We start from the raw sequence: 17,042 nt of genomic DNA, 5'->3' as shown, positions 1-17,042 counted from the left end.
ACCAGAAAGCTTTGCAGGCAGTCTTCCCCAAGTCTGTAATGCTGCATGGAGTCGTTGCAACCCAAGAGCAGGACCTGGCACATGGCCTTCTTGAATCACATAAAATTGGCTTTAGCCCATTGATCCAGCCTGTCCACATCCCTCTGTAGAGCCTTTCTACCATCAAGCACATAGATCAACGCTCCCAGCCAACTTGGTGTTGTCTGCAAACTTACCGAGGGTGCCCTCCATTCCCTCATCCAGATCAGTCAAAGATATTAAAGAGAACTGGCCCTGAAACAGAGCCCTGGGGAACCCAATTTGTGACAGGCCACCATCTGGATGCAGACATAGGTTTGAACGAGAGAACAAAATTCAGGCAACTTTCCTAAACAATGGAGAAAATTATCTTATTGTTTGAAGATGACAGCTGGAGGAATAAATCGATGGACCAGCATTATATAGATGAACCCACCATACATCGTGATAGCATATCTGCAAGCACAAAATAAAACCAATTTTTTCTCTTTAAAGAAGTTCAACATAACCCAATTTTTATTTTTAAATAACCCCAACAATCTTGTCTATGTAGATAGTTAAGACTTTCAGACTATGGGGACAGAACAGCATTCAATGCTTATTTTATAATCACCAAACATGGACATCAGAACAAACCTTCATTTATGCTATCCTCTCTGTCAACATGGTTGCGAAATTTTTCTACAGTCTGGCAGCTGATTAATTTAGTATTCCTGGTCTGGCCTCTCAAGGGAAAGACTCCACCCGTGAGATCTAAACTGTACCTTTCATCACAGTATTCCAAGCCCTGGGGAAAAATAAAAGAAGAGAGAAAAGGTCATTTGAGATAAAAACATGTATTACAGCTGGATATGAAGGAAGATCTATGCATAATATTATACCGTATATTTTGTATGAGCTTATTTCTGATACTGAAAAGAAACTACATCTGACACACGAGAATTAAGCGTCAAATCCTGATGGCTAAGTTTGGCTGTAGAGGCTTTGCATTTTTTCCAAATTTATAATTTCCCTAACATTATTCAGATCTGAAATAATGCAACACACATGCATACAAAGCTCTTTGCTCCGTGTCTTGATTACAGAAGTGGTAAAGTCAGAGAAGTTCGGGCACTAGAGTAGCTAAAGCTCTCTCAAGAGGTATTATCTATAGGCACACCACCAGAGTGAACACGCATCCCTCTCTAGCACCTATGAGAACTTCACACTGATTTACAATCATCTTTCAAACCGTGCAAGCTCCTGCCAGCTCCTCTTCTCATCTTGTCAGAGATGAATGGGTGAAATATCCCTCAGTTCCTTCACCAAGCACAGCCGACAGCAAAAAGGAAAAACAGAGAGGACATGGCACGTCCATGGCCAAGGCATTTAGGATCACAAATTACTACAGAGTAAGCAAACTACTTTGAAAGACACAGAAACCCTGACAGGATTGTGTTCTACCTCTGATACCACCATTTTCTAAGTAAGCATTAATTGAGATATTGTCTTTCCAAACACAGCATTTGTCCAAACTGTCCACCATACAACACTTGAATGGGTGTGTTGTGGACAAACAGCAGCTCTACACTTTAAAACAAAACAACACAACAACAATAAAAAAACCCACAAACAAAACAAACAAAAAGACCCACACGCAATTGAGAAACAGGTAACACCACATTCTACCCAATTTTCCAAATCTTTCAGAGCCTTAAAATGAACTGGCATGAAACAACACATTCCCATGTGATTTCACAGATACATCTAATTCACCTAATCTGAGAAGAGATAAGCTTTCTTTTAAAGGTTTCAGGAAATGCTACAAATAGATATCAAGGCTGTTTAAAAAAAAAAACCCAAAAATTATAATTAAGAAAAAGTCTTCCATTACTAAAAACACTTCTGAAGCAAAGCAGCGGACTTTAAACTTTCCACAGTGGGTAAAGTAAATCTAAATACCTCCGATTGTATGGGAGGTATTAAGTAATGGCTTTATCGACTTGTAAAATACAGACAGTTTTCAAATGAGATCCACTGGTCAAACTATGATATGAAAGCAGAGAGTGTGTACTATATCCATCCACAAGCATTGGGTAGGACAAAGGTAAAAATGTGCTCTATGATCATGATGTGATGCACTAGATTTAGCAACTGCTGAGATAGCATACAAAAAGGTCTTTTCAAGCGTAACTTAAACATACCTTTATGTTTAATTACTTGAGATGACTTAAAGGCAATGGAGACATAAGTTTGACAAATGTTTGCAAAAACACAGTACCACATGTTCCAAAAGTCCTATTTGTGACTTTTACCATGATACAAAGTCAAAGATGCACTGCTTCATAGCTTCAAATCTCATGCCTGGAACAAAAAGCACTGCTGTAGTAGAAAATTCTTTCAAGTTCCTATAAACCCTATCGCATGAACAAGGATTAACAGCAGATTACTCCTTGTTTACTCAAACATGGCCTAGCAAATAGAAGCTACTCTTAAATTTTCTGCCACTGAAAATGGACAAGAAACTTGACAGACAGCATGTAAGCAGACAGTCATGTAGTACTGACCAATCTGTGACTACACGGAAGCATTCTCAGACTAACAGTGCCCACTGTAGAGCACAGGTCCTGTCCTAATGCGTGTTTTGGTGATGTTTTGGGTTTGGGATTTGTTTTGTGGCCTGGGCTTTTTTTTGGCAGTAGGTGTTATCAGGACCCGGTATGAAGCTCTGTGTGTACACGGCTCATCTGGCAGCTAGCTCAAGAACCTGTCTTTTCTTGCCAGATGGTCCAGCTGTTTACTCCTCTCTTCAACTGCCCTGTAAGATTGGTTCCTGTTTCAGTCTTCCACAGCGCTCATCACAGGCAAGCAGAAACTGCAAGGGAGTAAAATATCGCAGAGCCAGAGACTGATGCCTCACACAGCCTGTGAACGTGTAACTGCTTGCACAGTCTATAGAGGGTTACAAGTCCTACATTAACCTCACCACAACTTTCTCAAGTTACAAACACAAAAACATTTAATCAATGTGTGTCTTTTTAAAGAGTGTCAACTGGAATTTCCGGTAGACCCATTTTTAAAGGCTGCTGAAACATTTCAACCCTCCGTGGTAAAACCTGACACATGGCACATCTTGTTCAGGAAAATAAGATGACCAAGACAAGTGAAGAATTAAAGGTCCCACATTTTAACATTAAAGCATTGAGACAGAACAAAGTGGCCACAAGAGACATGCATAGACAACTGGCTGTTTTCCAAAGAAGCACACGGTACGAGGTATTGTCTTTGCCACTGCTAAGACTGTAGCTAAATATAACTTTTAAAAGAGAATTAAAAAAGCAGAAGTTAAAAAGTGAAACTGGAGAGAGATTAAAGAAACTTTCTCCTATCAACCTGCCAAAGGGCTTAGAGCGCTACAAGAGATGGAGCAGTGAATTGCAACAAAAGCCCTTTCAGAACTAAAAAAAACTAATCAGGGTGCTCTGTTTCTCTAGAGCACTGCATATTTCTGTCATAAAAAACATTGCATATCAACAAAGAGATGACATCCATATTTAGAACCAGCTGCATCACTTGAAGATCTTTCTACTTTGTCATGATTATAGATAATGCATTTTAAAGACACACCAACTTTTCCAAACACATAACCTTTATCTATTCAAAAGCACTAAAGACACATGAGGAAGGAGCTTTCCTACATATAAGGAAGAGTCAAAAACTGAACTAATTCAGAAAAATCAAAACACACAGTCCCTATAAAAAGAAGACTACCAGGATACAAGAGTCAAAGAGTCACCCCTATTTCATTCTGTATCTATTCAGAATATGCAAAAGAAAGTATTAACAATAGGAGGAAAGACTTGTTCTGAATTAAGATTACCTTCCCCTCAAAAAGATTTTGGAAGACTTCCAAGCATACTACTAAATGGAATTATACATTATACAGATGTGCCTCATATCTGTTACCTATATGAAATACAATGATACTTCATTTATATTTTAAACACATCCTCTTTGGAGCCAGATTTAACTTTGTTGTATAATCCTCTCACCAAATCATATCATATCACTGTTCATGCTATTTACACATTTTGTGTCTTTGACAGTATATTTAATAGGTCACCCAGGCAAAAAGAATGAGTTATCTTTACAGCTACTAAGTTTCAGGATCAACACTTAACAGACACTGTAGGCACACTGCATATGAAGTCCAGCTCACAAAACTCAGAAGAAAACTAAGAAAACAAAACCCGAAGATCAGCAAGGAATAAAGAGATATATGAGCGCATTTTAAAAAAGGCAGACAGGCAAAAGCTTATTCAAGTCTGCAGCTTAGTTAAACAAAACTATTCAAGGCCCTGTCTTCTCTACCTACATGCCATTAATTCCGTGGCTAAGAAAAATTTTATTTCTAAAAGCTGCTTCCTCTTCAGGAATAAAATTTATAAAGGACCTTGCAGATGAATCTAGTGCAAACACATGACACTGCAGAATAAAATTATATGTCTAATTTCCAAAAAGTATGGACAAAGGCCATGCTGAGTAAGACTTGGCACAAGATTATTATTTATTTCAATTAGCTCAATTAGAATTTCCATGGTAAATCTTACCCCTGCTAACTCAGCTGATACTCACGTAAACAAAATTCCTATTTTCTTCTTTTCACACGCATGCACATCTTACCTCATACATGACTTGTCCTGATGCCACGCGCTTTCTGTCACCAAATGCTAACTGCAACAGGTGTAAACTCACCACGTCACCTTCGCTGAAAAAGGGATAAAGTATGAAATTTAATTACAAAGCTGCTTTACAGTCCTCACTATCATTTTATTACATCTAGAGAGAAATTTTCTTAATTGCATTCAGCTCTTGCTGAAAACAAATACACCTCTTCCCGAAACACGATCATTGGCCACATTTTGCCGCTAAAACATGAAGGAGGACGGTCTGACACTAACAGCTTCAGGGGCAAATGCTAACCATACAATCTGCAAGCTTTAATCCGTTGTATGGACTAGAAATCATTGGAAATAGTTCTTCACAGTGAAGAGTTCTCAATCTGGGCTGCCTCAAAAAGAAGCATGGCCAGCAGGTCGAGGGAGGTGATTCAACCCCTCTACTCTGCTCTGGTGAGACCCCACCTGGAGTACCGTGTCCAGCTTTGGAGTTCTCAGCACAGGAAGGACATGGACCTGTTGGAGCGGGTCCAGAGGAGGACCACGAAGATGATCAGAGGGCTGGAACACCTCTCCTATGAAAACAGGCTGAGAGAATAGGGGCTGTTCAGCCTGGAAAAAGAGAAGGCTCCGGGGAGACCTTATAGCAGCCTTCAGTGTCTAAAGGGGGCCTCCAGGAGAGATGGGGAGGGACTGTTTACCAGGCACTGTAGCGACAGGACGAGGGAAAGAGGGAAAATTTAGATTAGATATTAGGAAGAAGTTCTTTACTGTGAGGGTGGGGAGGCACTGGAACAGGCTGCCCAGAGAAGTTGTGGATGCCCCCATCCCTGGAAGTGTTCAAGGCCAGGCTGGATGGGGCTTTGAGCAACCTGCTCTAGTGGGAGGTGTTCCTCGCCCACGGCAGGGGGGTTAGAACTCGATGATCTTTAAGGTCCCTTCCAAACCAAACCCTTCTATGATCCAAACTGCTTTCAACTCAAAAAGATTGCCACTCCACAAACAGCTGAGCTGATGCACTTGCTGATGCACAAAGAGAGATCTTTCTCCCCTTGCCTTACCACCATAGTTCCAGTCCCTCTCCTGCATACACTGCACCCTTTCACATTCTGATTTGATTCAGTAGTCCAGCAGGAACCCATTGACTTTCCTGCTCAATCCTGTTCGGCCAAGTGAGCCGAACTACCTCATGAAGGCTCCACAGACTGCTCAAGCTGGCATGAGGCAATCTGTAAGACTGTCACTGCCCTCCTTTGGGGGCAGCAGGCTGTTGTATCGGCATGTTTAGTCCTCTAGATCTGCAGCCTCAACTACTTTTTATCTTTACTACTTTATCTTAAGACCACGGGGTGTGAATATCAAACAAAGCATGAAGGAGTCATCGAGAAACAAAAGGAAATCATTTTAGAATGCAAGCACAAAAATATGGCCACTGTTGCTCTGCCTTCCTTCAGAAGGTAGGAACTGGTAGGTGCCTCTTCACGCCTGTTCAAGCTTGTGAAAATGGCATTCTAAGTGTAACACCTTCCATACCTGAGAGAATCTCCTGCACAGCTAAAGAAACACAACAGATACACATGTATCAACTGTACATGAGCATATATGTCAATAAATTAAATAAATTATTTAGAGGCTTATAGTAAGTTTTCATTCACCTTTCCTGTGTAGACTGAACAGCCCACAAGTAGCAACAATTGCGAAGATCATTCTCAGGCTCTTGAAAAGTGACAGCATAGACAGGAATCCCTCCTCCTTCAAGCTGAGAGTGGTGCCTACGGGTTTAAGGAAAAAAAAGAAAGGTAAAAAAAAAAAAGGGTGAACCTACTGGCCTACTGGTGAAATTACCGTCCAGCAAATGCCATAACCTCTGTCTTTATGACCTCCTCTGCCTCAGGAGGAGGAACATCAAGGATTTCTTCAGCTGCCAAGCAAAAGATTGTTCGTACCGTTGTAGCCTACTTCAATATCAACCTTACAATGCAGGGTATCTTCTGAACAAATGTAAAACAGTGCCAAACACAAGTAGTTTCTCATTTCTTGGACAACGTAAAGCATTTTTCTTCCAGACTTCTGAGCAGTCTATTCCTGCCACCTAATTATTCCTTCACTGTCTACTTATGCATCCAATAGCCTCTGGTGAGTCAGTGCAGATCTGCTGACGTGAAGTTGGTCAAATATGTAAGTGAGATTGCTCTTTGGCAGGTTTAAAATCCTCTCTTAATTATTCTGTTCCTTATACATTTACATGTCCGTTATTCTCCCTGACAAGTGTTCTAAGCAAACTTTCATTCACATGCATTGTTGCCTTGGAATGGGCCAACCTCCTAGTTTGGCCAAGGCTGACACGTAGGAAAGAATATATTTGTCAGGCACAGATCAGCTATTGAGTTTTCATGTCTCACCCGTCTCACCCTGGACACTTCCAAGAATATTATCACCAAAATCACATCATTAACATGCTTCAGCCTTTCAAGGCATGCCCAGTCGCAGCAACCGCTTCAGAAAATTCGTTTCTAAAATCCATTCCATCAAATTACACACATTTCCTGGTCCCACTGAATACTACTGACAGAACAAACTGTCTGATTGAAATCAGCTCTATCGCACCCTAACTGTTCGACATAACACAAAGATTCATGCTTTCCACAATTCCTCAACCACAGGCACAATAAGGAAAAGAATCCGGATCCCCTTTCAGGGGAGAAGGTGGCCCACTTAATCCAGGCATGACTTAAAAGTTATTTCAGGCGAGGATTGCTAAACATGCCCAGATTACTCTTATTGCAGTCCCTGAAAAAGCTCTCTTTCAATTCACATACCTCCTTAAGCAAAAAATGGAGACCCCCGCACCTCCGGGCGTGGCCAAGGGTGAAGGCCTACTTACTCTCTCTTCAAAGTTTTCATATTCCATAGAGACAGGTAGCCATCTGAGAAACCCACGACGAGCTGATTGCTTCTGCTTATGTAGCTCAGCGTTGACACTGCTGTTCCGGAAGGAGTTTGTAATTGAAAACAGAGATGTCTCCCTTCTCTGGTCACACTTTCTCTTCTTAGTGAAACTTCAGCAGGGTTTCTAGTGACAACTTCTAGATCTACGCACACAAAACCATGCAACAAATGAATATGTTATGACATTTAGGCTGCCTTTTATACACTGACATGATGACACCTATAATCTAATTCTACCGTACCAGGCAAAACACCCATTTATGCAACACCTCTTTTGCCATTGCCATTTTGTGTGTCTTCAAAGAACACAAGACCTCTCTGATCAGACAACTATTCTCACTCATATTTGAAAACCAGGTACAAGGGTAACCCGCACAGACAAATTCTTCTAGGGCTTTCTACATCGGGCATTGGGGCCTCATGATGAAGCCATTTGAAGTGACACCAGCTCCTGATGCCACTGCTGTAATAGCCAAAACAGTGTATACAATCTGAATACACCAATTAGAATTTGCCTTCATCCAAATGCATGGTTTTTGACATGTCAGATTTCTTTTAAAACACAAGCCTAAAATTTGCCCCGAGTCAATTAACACAAGCATTCCCAAGAAACAGGGCACCTCTGACACAACCACCTACCGGGCAGCTGCACCAACTCAGACGGCAAAATTCCTACACCTCACTGGCAAGAATCATAGTGACACAGGGATCTTGGTGGGAGGGGGACATTTAGAGCATTAGGAGTAGTCAGCCCCTCCCAGATTTGATCAGTTCAGGACTACACAGTGTCAAACTGCCACCTGTAATTAGTAGCCATAAATGTCCGAGACATTCGTCTGCAAAGCAGGATGCCTACTGTTTATTGAAAACACACAAGTTTTCCTACATTGAAATTCAAGTCTAAAAACTGCAAGCTTACCTGATGCTTCGATTTCATTCTGACTGCAAGATAAATCATCCAAACAAAGGTCAACCAGAAGCAGATGGCCAACATCTGTAGCCACTACTGCCACTCCAAAGAGCCATCGCAGGCTCTGATGGAGGTGCTGAGTTCTCACGCTGGCTCCTCCGTGATTCGCTATGGGTTCTATAGCAGTTACCTACAGGAAAACTACACGTTAGTATTTTAGCTCTTCGACAAGCTAAATAGAAATCATCAAAAGCAAAGCCAGAATTAGCACATCTGGAACAAGAAAGTAAATACAGGAGCACAAGACTTAAAAGCAAGGTTTCTAATTAGATAAAGAAAATAAAAAAAAAATATCCATCTACAAAAATCAGCTTCTGCCTTCCATTTACTACATTTCCTACAGTTCCTTAACGGAATTAATTTCAACTTAAATGGTGCTTTCTTTTATTACAGCTTACCAATTCCCATTTCCTACTTAGGAATTATTAACTCAAAGAAAACAGAAAATGAGTCATACTCAAGAACCTGTCTCATATTCAAGTGACTTAAGGAAGACCCTAAACAAAACTAAATCTAGTTCTCCGACTGCTCCCGGCCCATCAGCAATCAGTGACACAGCCTATACCTTCTTCACCAAACGGATATTAGGAGAAATCGTGGCTCTAGGTCAGACGAAGCAGCAGCCAAGCTGCACTGTAGACACACTCTTTCCATGGGAATGAAACTTATTTAGAAAGTGTTGAAGGGACAGACTACCTTAGCAAAATTTACACCAGTCCTCATTGAGAATGAAAGTAACAACCAAAGGAAAAGAAGTTTTAAACGCACACCAGCACTTTGATGAATCTTAACAACTGGCTCCAAATGAATCTTTTCCATTTTCACATACAGTCTTCCAAAAAAGTTTCCTGGTTTTCACACTTCCGTTTTCCATGTAAAAGCTCCTGAAACTGCCTGGGTTTTTCTATTCTTTCTAAGCTTCTGTGCTCAAAAAAAATTATGCCAGAATTCTTTCTAAGCTTGTGAGTTTGGTTATTTCAGCTCATCCCTTTGCTGTCTGAATCAATAGACACCTACTCTTCCACTAGAAGGCAGTCATACGGTCACTAGAAATACCCTGCATTAGTACAGTAATGGCCTGAGACCTTGGACCAGAGCTATTCTAAGTTGCTGTTAACCTGCACGACTCAGCTGTCCACAGAAGTTTCATCTGCTTGGGTTTGCTTGCCCTTACTCCCACTCACAACCTGGAACTTAACAGTCCAACTAGCAATACCTGTCTCCTGCCTATGCTCATCTAACTAATCTCATGGCAAAAAGATTAGGAAACAAAATGAAAGCAACGGACCAGACATCCTTGTCATCGAGAGCATTCAGGGCATAAGAGCAGAAATTCAGAGCAGCTTTGCCTGCATTCCAGAACTCGTAACCTTCATCACACAACCACCACCTTTTCCCCCCAAGGCTTCCTCGTACTTTCTCCTGAAACACTTGTTCTGGGGTCTGGAAAAACTCCCTAGTACAACTGAGGGTTATAACTACATTCAGTTTCACAACACTTCTCTAAACACGGATTTCATATGGGACACAATCCCTCTTACCCTTTCCTTTTCCTATCCCCAACTTGCTTAGGTTTACACAATAAATCTTAACAAAGCCACGTCCTTTTGCTCAAACAGAATTTATCTACTGATGATACGCTTATCCAGCTAAAACTCTAAGATTTAGAGGCAAACTAACACAGCGGAGCACCAACCCAACTCCTGTCTCTATAAACGACCACAATACAAATGCTCACTGCCAGGAAACACGCTGTAGCATCACCGACAGAGCTCCACCTGTGTTCTCGCAAGTCAAACCAAATCACCTTACGGAAAGCTGGGCAAGAAGTAAGTTCTTATTTGTTGCAGACTCTAAGATGATGAAAATACAGTGAGTCTTGATCTTCTATTAACTTACACTCATTCTTGTTTACATTCAGATAGGAAGGCTAGGGGACATTACTCATTGGAGTTTATGGGTTACAGAAGACAGAAAAAAAAATCAGTAACCTTACACCCATCTACCCCACTGCTGGATCCCATCTACACAAACATAACAAAGAGCAGAGATTCAAGGGCTGTCGGCTGACAGTCAATCTTTCAACAATCTGTTGGGCAATTCACTAAAGGCTCTTTTCTCCCCTCCTAAGTCAACAGAAATATGTGGTCTGCTCTACAGTCACCTGCTTGCTGGGCTGAGATTCGTGGGAATGTGTCATTTACAGCACAACTGTGGAATTCTCAGACATTGTAAAGACAGTCTTTCTGACAGAAATCAAGCAACGAGGGCCAAAAAAAGGGTATTTTCAATCCCTTTGTGTGGCAAGTAACTATGTGCTCTACAGGCCAACCAGAAGACTTGGTTTACTATCAGTAAACTCAAAGCATAATGGTACCACTAAGCCCAAGACTGTGCATCAGCGCTCTCTTGACTGGATACTCTCAAGTGACAGTAGCTAAAGGCACTGCAGAAGAAATACCTCCTACAAAGACACTCTCCAAAGCTTGTCCTGAAACAGGGTTATGCAGCACCTCGCAACAGAAAAGCTTTGTTTCTCCCATTAAAAAGTACGTACCCTTCCGGGAAGAACAACTGCTTTAACCACTCTTGATACTCCAAGGTCGTACAGACAGAGAACACTTCCCTCTGCTTCTTCCAACCCAACCAGCAGCCCGGTTCTCTTCTGCCAGGAAAACTCCTTTACCACACGCACAGTGGGAGGCTGTCCATTTACTCCACTGAAGCGGTACGCAGAGAGACGCTCTCCTGTCACAGAGTTCACTACCTCAAGTTGAGGACCACATGCCAACCACGCCAGGCCATTTCTCCCTGCAAGAGGAAAGAAAGCTGGTTAAAGCAAATCTCCAGTGGAAGACTGAAAACAACTGGGGAAAAAAAAAACTCACAGTCACTGCCCCTTGCCTTCAAAAAACGTACCTAATAAAGGGAAGACCAACTTACCTCATCCTGGTCAATTACTCCAAATCACCCATTGAAATCCTCAAGGAATACCACTTAAAAATAACAACCTTGTTATTTTCCATTTCTACTTGTCATTCCTGCACTGAAGAATCTGGATTGTTTGGGACCAAGATTACAATATCTTGATCTAGAGTCTTTATACCCTCTTGGGCTTGGGTTTGGTCGGAATCGTCCAAATACATATGGGAACACAAGCCTTAAAGCGTTCCCCACACATAACACATCTAAGCCAATTCATTTCTGGTTTATCAATTCTACTTGACACGTGCCTCCTTTGGGCAAGGATTTGGACTTCAACAAGAAATTATCCTAAAATGGGCACTGCGTGAGGGAATTGAAACTTTCACACAGGCTGATCACAGGAAGAATTTAACGCATTTCGTTTCACTGAACTACTTCAAGCTCAAAGGAAGAATTAACTCCATTACTCCATTTACAGTCAGGCAGATAGATTCTACCTGCTCTTATCAGAAGCCTAGACATCCAGATCTGCACCGGCTCTACTGTCAGATCACCCAGAAAGTCGACTACCTAATCTGCTTAGCCACTTCCAGCAGCTCTCACTGGCTACTCCATCTGCATCCTATTAGATACTTTGGAAACGTGGCTGCGGTGCTTAACAGTCTTATCCCCTTCCTTCTCTTTTTATTCAGATAACAAAACAAAAAGCAGGGGGCTTTCTTCTCTAACACTGTAGGAGAACTATTTCTGCATTTGATGTTATGATGGTCATAAAGGTTGAGCTTGTGGAAAGAAAGGCCGCCCAAAAAAACACTACTGCTTTTTTGAAAACTGCCTTTTATCTAATTAAAAATTGAGGAAGGCTCACTAATTCAGCATGTTCAAGTGAATTATTTTAACGGCACAAGATTGGTGCAGGTTGTCATAACTTCAAAGTTTAGCTATACTCACGTTTAACATTAGCATTTTTAAGTGTTAAAGCATCCCTTTTGTTCTCTCTAAACCTGACGCATCTCCAACGCACCAACCTGACACAATTATACTACGACCCGTGGCTTCAGGTAACTTCTGGGCAACAATAACTTCATACCAAGACCAATTTTAAAGGAAAACACTCACCTCCAGAAAACTTCCCACACAGCACAGAATCGAGGGTTATCTCATCTTCCCCAAGTGCCTGAAGAGTCACCTCTGGAAACTGCAGCAGACTGCTCGTTACCTGGGCCGTTAGGTCTCGCATTCTTTACTGTAAATAAAGAAATAATTGCAGAAATAGACTCACATTAGCCAGAAATATTCTTGAGATTGACAGAAGTTTCATCAGTATACAGTGAAAAATCTCCTAGACATCACCTCTAGCTCTTTTCCTTAGGAAAAATGAGATCCCCAACAAGAAGTGACACAGAGGTATTGACAAGATAAAAAGCCCAGTACTCTGACTTCACGTCTACTCACATAGGTTAGTAAATGGGATCTGAGAAAAATCATACTTTAAAAAGCTGCTCAGTAACAGGTATAAGTTTCCATTAGTCCTTCCCCTTCATATATAATAATATATGTAATAATATATATATTCATATTTTATTACTTATTGTCAATTGTCTTCTAAAAGATTTCGTGAATCATTTTTATCTTGTTCACTTACAGCGTGTTTATTTTGAACATTAATGAATACGAAGTTCTTAACTACCTTCACTCTCAAATTCTGCTGGAAAAACATACTGTTGAAATTTTTACATTACAAGCAATACAAATTTTTATAGCTCATCAATTAGAAAGCAGTTTTCCATACACTTATGACGTAAACATAACAGCACTTTAAAACACTGATTGTATTCTGTACTTAAATCATCATATTCACTCCTCCAGTCCCTTCCTTCACATTGCTTGTCCTTACCACATCTCTGCAGTATTTTACAAAAATGTATATGCTGTTCAGTTTCCACATTTCTGTAGGTGCTCCACAGAGACTTCACTTCTCAGCATGTCAAGATCGGTTTTTATGGAAAAATTTAAAAACTGGAGGGATTTACGAGATTAAATAGGTAGCTAATTAAGAGATATTCTATACACATGGAAATACAAACTACTCTAAGTAACTACGTTTTGCAAGTTTGCTGGCTTATTGAAAAAGGCTCCAGAAAACAAGACAGCTTTAATTATCTTGTTCAAATAGCACTGCTTTCTTCACAAAATCTCAAAATGCAGATACTATACCCAGTTCACCATTCCTGGCTGCTGCGCATGGTGACCAAATCGGGCATCAAGCAGAACCTTTACCCTACACTACAAAGCAGTACAGCCAACCACTTAAATGTACACGAGGCCTAATGGGTTAATTGTAGCATGCATGTTAACCTGCAAATCAAGTTTTATTATTGTTTATTCCACTACGTTCCAGTAACCTATTTTCCTTAGAACATAGGAGGTTACAGCTAGTTTTGAAGGCAAGACTCCAGGAACAACACCAAGTTATTAAAGGGAAATGTTTATAAATAAATACTATTTATATGAATTGTGCTCTTCTGAAGAAAGATTATGCTCTAAAGCCTGGGCATTGGAATCTACTATACTTCAAGTCACAAGAATTCTATTTGAGAAAACGTTCCAGTATCTTCTGCCAGCACGAAAACAATGAGCGCATGAAACACAGGAGGTATATGTCAGGATCCCACACTACGCTTTTTGGTACTTGTCATCATTTCAAAGTGACAGTGGGATGAACTTTCGCACTGCACACAGGAGCTCCACAGAGTAAAGAGGTCCACAATTTGACCACCATTCTGGCTTAGCTTAATTGAAATGATTTAATTAATATGTTTTATGAGTTACCCATAATACCAAACACTAATACAGATACATGGGATTGGTGAATAGCATCTTATAAATGTTTCAGTTAGTGCCCACTGCCTCTAGTCCTGTCACTGAGCACCGCAGGAAAATACTCAGCTCTGTCTTTTTCACAGGCTCCTTTTGGGTATTTATATGCACTGGGGAGATGCCCCCTGAGCCTTCTCTTCTCCAGGCTTAACAGTTCCACCTCTCTCAACCTTTCATCACAGGAGAAATGTTCCAGTGCCCTCTAACCATCTTTGTGGCCCTTTGCTGCACTCTCTCCAGTACCTCCTTATCTCTTCTAAGATTGGGGAGCCCAGAACTGCACTGCCCAGACACAGCACTTCAGATGTGGCCTCACCTCTGCTGATTAGAGGAAGGATCACCTGCCCTGACCTGCTGGCAACGCTCCTCCTCATGCAGATCAGGCTACCGTCAGCCACCTTTGCTACAAGGGCACATTCCTAGCTCACAGTCAACTTGGTGTCTACCAGAACACCCAGGGTCTTCCCTGCGAAGGTGCTCTCCAGCTGGGCAGTCTGCAGCACATACCGGTGCATGGGGTTGTTTCTCCCCAAGTGCAAGACTTTGCAGGTCCCCTTGTTGAGCATTCAAGAAAACTTCTCAACTGCATGCTCTCCCTGCCTTTGCCACTGCCTGCCAGGACAGGTGAAGAACACACCTGGACCATTCATCTAACTCTAAATTTAATCATGCCCCAGTTATTAACTATATATAAAAGCATGCGAAAATGCCAGAGCATCAGGCATACACAGGTTTCCTCTAGTAAGCCAATGGGCATTTTAAAGATTTTTTTTTCTAGACATCTGGATTGGAAATATGGAGCTAGGAAGATAAAATCCATATTAAATTACAAACAAATTATGAACAATACATATAGCGATCTGGCTATTATGATGTTTTACTTGCATTCTGCCAAGTTAAACCAAGGATGACCGGGAAATCAGAACAGCAGGAAAACAGATAGAGCTGTCTAAAAAGCCCTTTCCTTTTAGAAAGGACGCCACCCAGGACACAGTCAGGCATCTTTTACCCCCTTTTGCATGGAGAGACTCCCTGTCTCACTGGGAAAGGCTGCAGCTGACAGGCATTGTTCTTTCATTCAGCCAGAGGTGGAAGCTGAAGTGATTTCAGAGAAGTGTTACTTGGTGATCAGAAAATGGACAACACTGTGTGATGCTATTCAGATCATATTTTCTAAGGAAATGGGACAAAGAGTGTGAAGAAGCCAAAGAAGAAGAAATTAAGGAAAAACTACGCACAAATTCCAGAATCACAACGAAGAGGAAGGCCTTCCAGAATCACTGGCGGTCATCTGGTCCAGCCCCCTTCCTCAAGGCAGCGCCACCTACAGCAGGCTGCCCAGGACCGTGTCCAGGCAGCTTTTGCATATCTAATTCTGAAACATACTTTGACAAAGAGCAACCTGAGGAGCTGAACTGCAAAAACATGTGCAACACATGCAACAGGCCCAGGTTTTGGGTGACTCTCTCCCGTCAGTTTAAGTGTCCTCTCCACCACACAAGTGAAGCGATACCACAGCAGCAAAGGCTTGTCACCATTGGTTCTCTAAACAGTATCCAACAGCTTACTAGGTAGAAGACACAAAATTAATAGTAGCCCGATTACGTTCGTTTCACTGTCTTAAAACAGCAAACTCCAGGCAAATCAGTGCAGGAAAAGCAGTTGATGCAGTAGGTAAAACGAGGAGCAGTCCTCAGCGGGACAGGGTACGGTCCTGTGTGCCCAAATGCCTGTGCCAGCTCCCAGCCAAGACTGATTCAACCCTCAGAGGAATACTTGAACTACCCCAGTAAGGCATACACCCTAAACGGGGTTCAGCATTCCTGGCAGAATTAAGTCTCTAAATTTTCCATAATTTTACTAAATGTGATCAGGAAGCAATTTTTAGACCTGAAAGACTGACACCACACTTCCTTTCTACGGGCAGAAGCTCCAGACCTGGAATCATGGTTCACTACGGTAAAAATCAAGCTCTATTGAGTCAACACCTTTGCTGTGTGATGCAAAAAAAAAAATAATCAAGAGACGCCCTCCTTCCCCCCACCAAAATGCACTGGGTTCCTGTAAAGCTGTGCTCTGCCCATGAAACCCAGTCCTCTTCCCGCGATTGCCGCTCGACGCAGGTCGCGAATTTCCCGCCTCCTCCTGGAAAACCACACCGAAACGGTGGAGGAGGGAAAAAAAAAAAAAAAAAAAAAAAAAAAAAAAAAAAAAAACAAAAAAAAAAAAAAAAAAAAAAAAAAAAGACGACAAACCATTCAAAACAAAAGTGACGGAAGGATGGGGATGCGGGGGCCAGGCGGCGGGTGACTGGGCAGGAGGGGAACCTCCCAGCGGCAGCCGCCACATCTCCCACCCCGCCAGCCTCTGACGGCCGCCTCCCGGCTGCCGAGCCTCGCACGCCGCCGCCGCCTCCCATGTGGCGCTGCCCAGGCCTCCCCGCCGGCCGCCCTGGCCTCCCCTCACCGCCACGTGTGGCGGGGCACGGCCCGTGGGTCACTTACATAAGGGGCAGGGCCCGCCGAGGGCCCCGGCTGCGCCGGCCTACTCCGCCTCAGGAGCGCCCGGTACCTGCTGCTACCACCGAAGGAAGGTCCTCACCGCCGCCTTCTCCCCGCGCCGCTCCCTCCCTCCCGCCCGCC

The 17,042-nt window shown here is 42.2% G+C and overlaps 1 protein-coding gene across 1 annotated transcript in view; it reads right to left on the bottom strand.

Moving 5' to 3' along the window:
* Positions 1–12,796, bottom strand: part of AHCTF1 (AT-hook containing transcription factor 1) — a gene marked incomplete at its 3' end in the record, with an annotated part of 39,996 nt that extends 27,200 nt beyond the window's left edge. The window contains 7 exon segments of the mRNA XM_014950482.1: positions 655–805; positions 4,681–4,765; positions 6,332–6,448; positions 7,561–7,768; positions 8,545–8,725; positions 11,153–11,406; positions 12,640–12,796. Coding sequence (XP_014805968.1) covers positions 655–805; positions 4,681–4,765; positions 6,332–6,448; positions 7,561–7,768; positions 8,545–8,725; positions 11,153–11,406; positions 12,640–12,760 — 1,117 coding nt within the window.
* Positions 12,797–17,042: the final 4,246 nt, after the last annotated feature.

Source organism: Calidris pugnax, unplaced genomic scaffold, assembly GCF_001431845.1.
Source record: "Calidris pugnax isolate Ruff unplaced genomic scaffold, ASM143184v1 scaffold24, whole genome shotgun sequence".
Classification (NCBI taxonomy): Eukaryota; Metazoa; Chordata; class Aves; order Charadriiformes; family Scolopacidae; genus Calidris; species Calidris pugnax.
The sequence above is the reverse complement of the archived record's forward strand: the minus strand, read 5'-3'. Positions and strand labels throughout refer to the sequence as shown.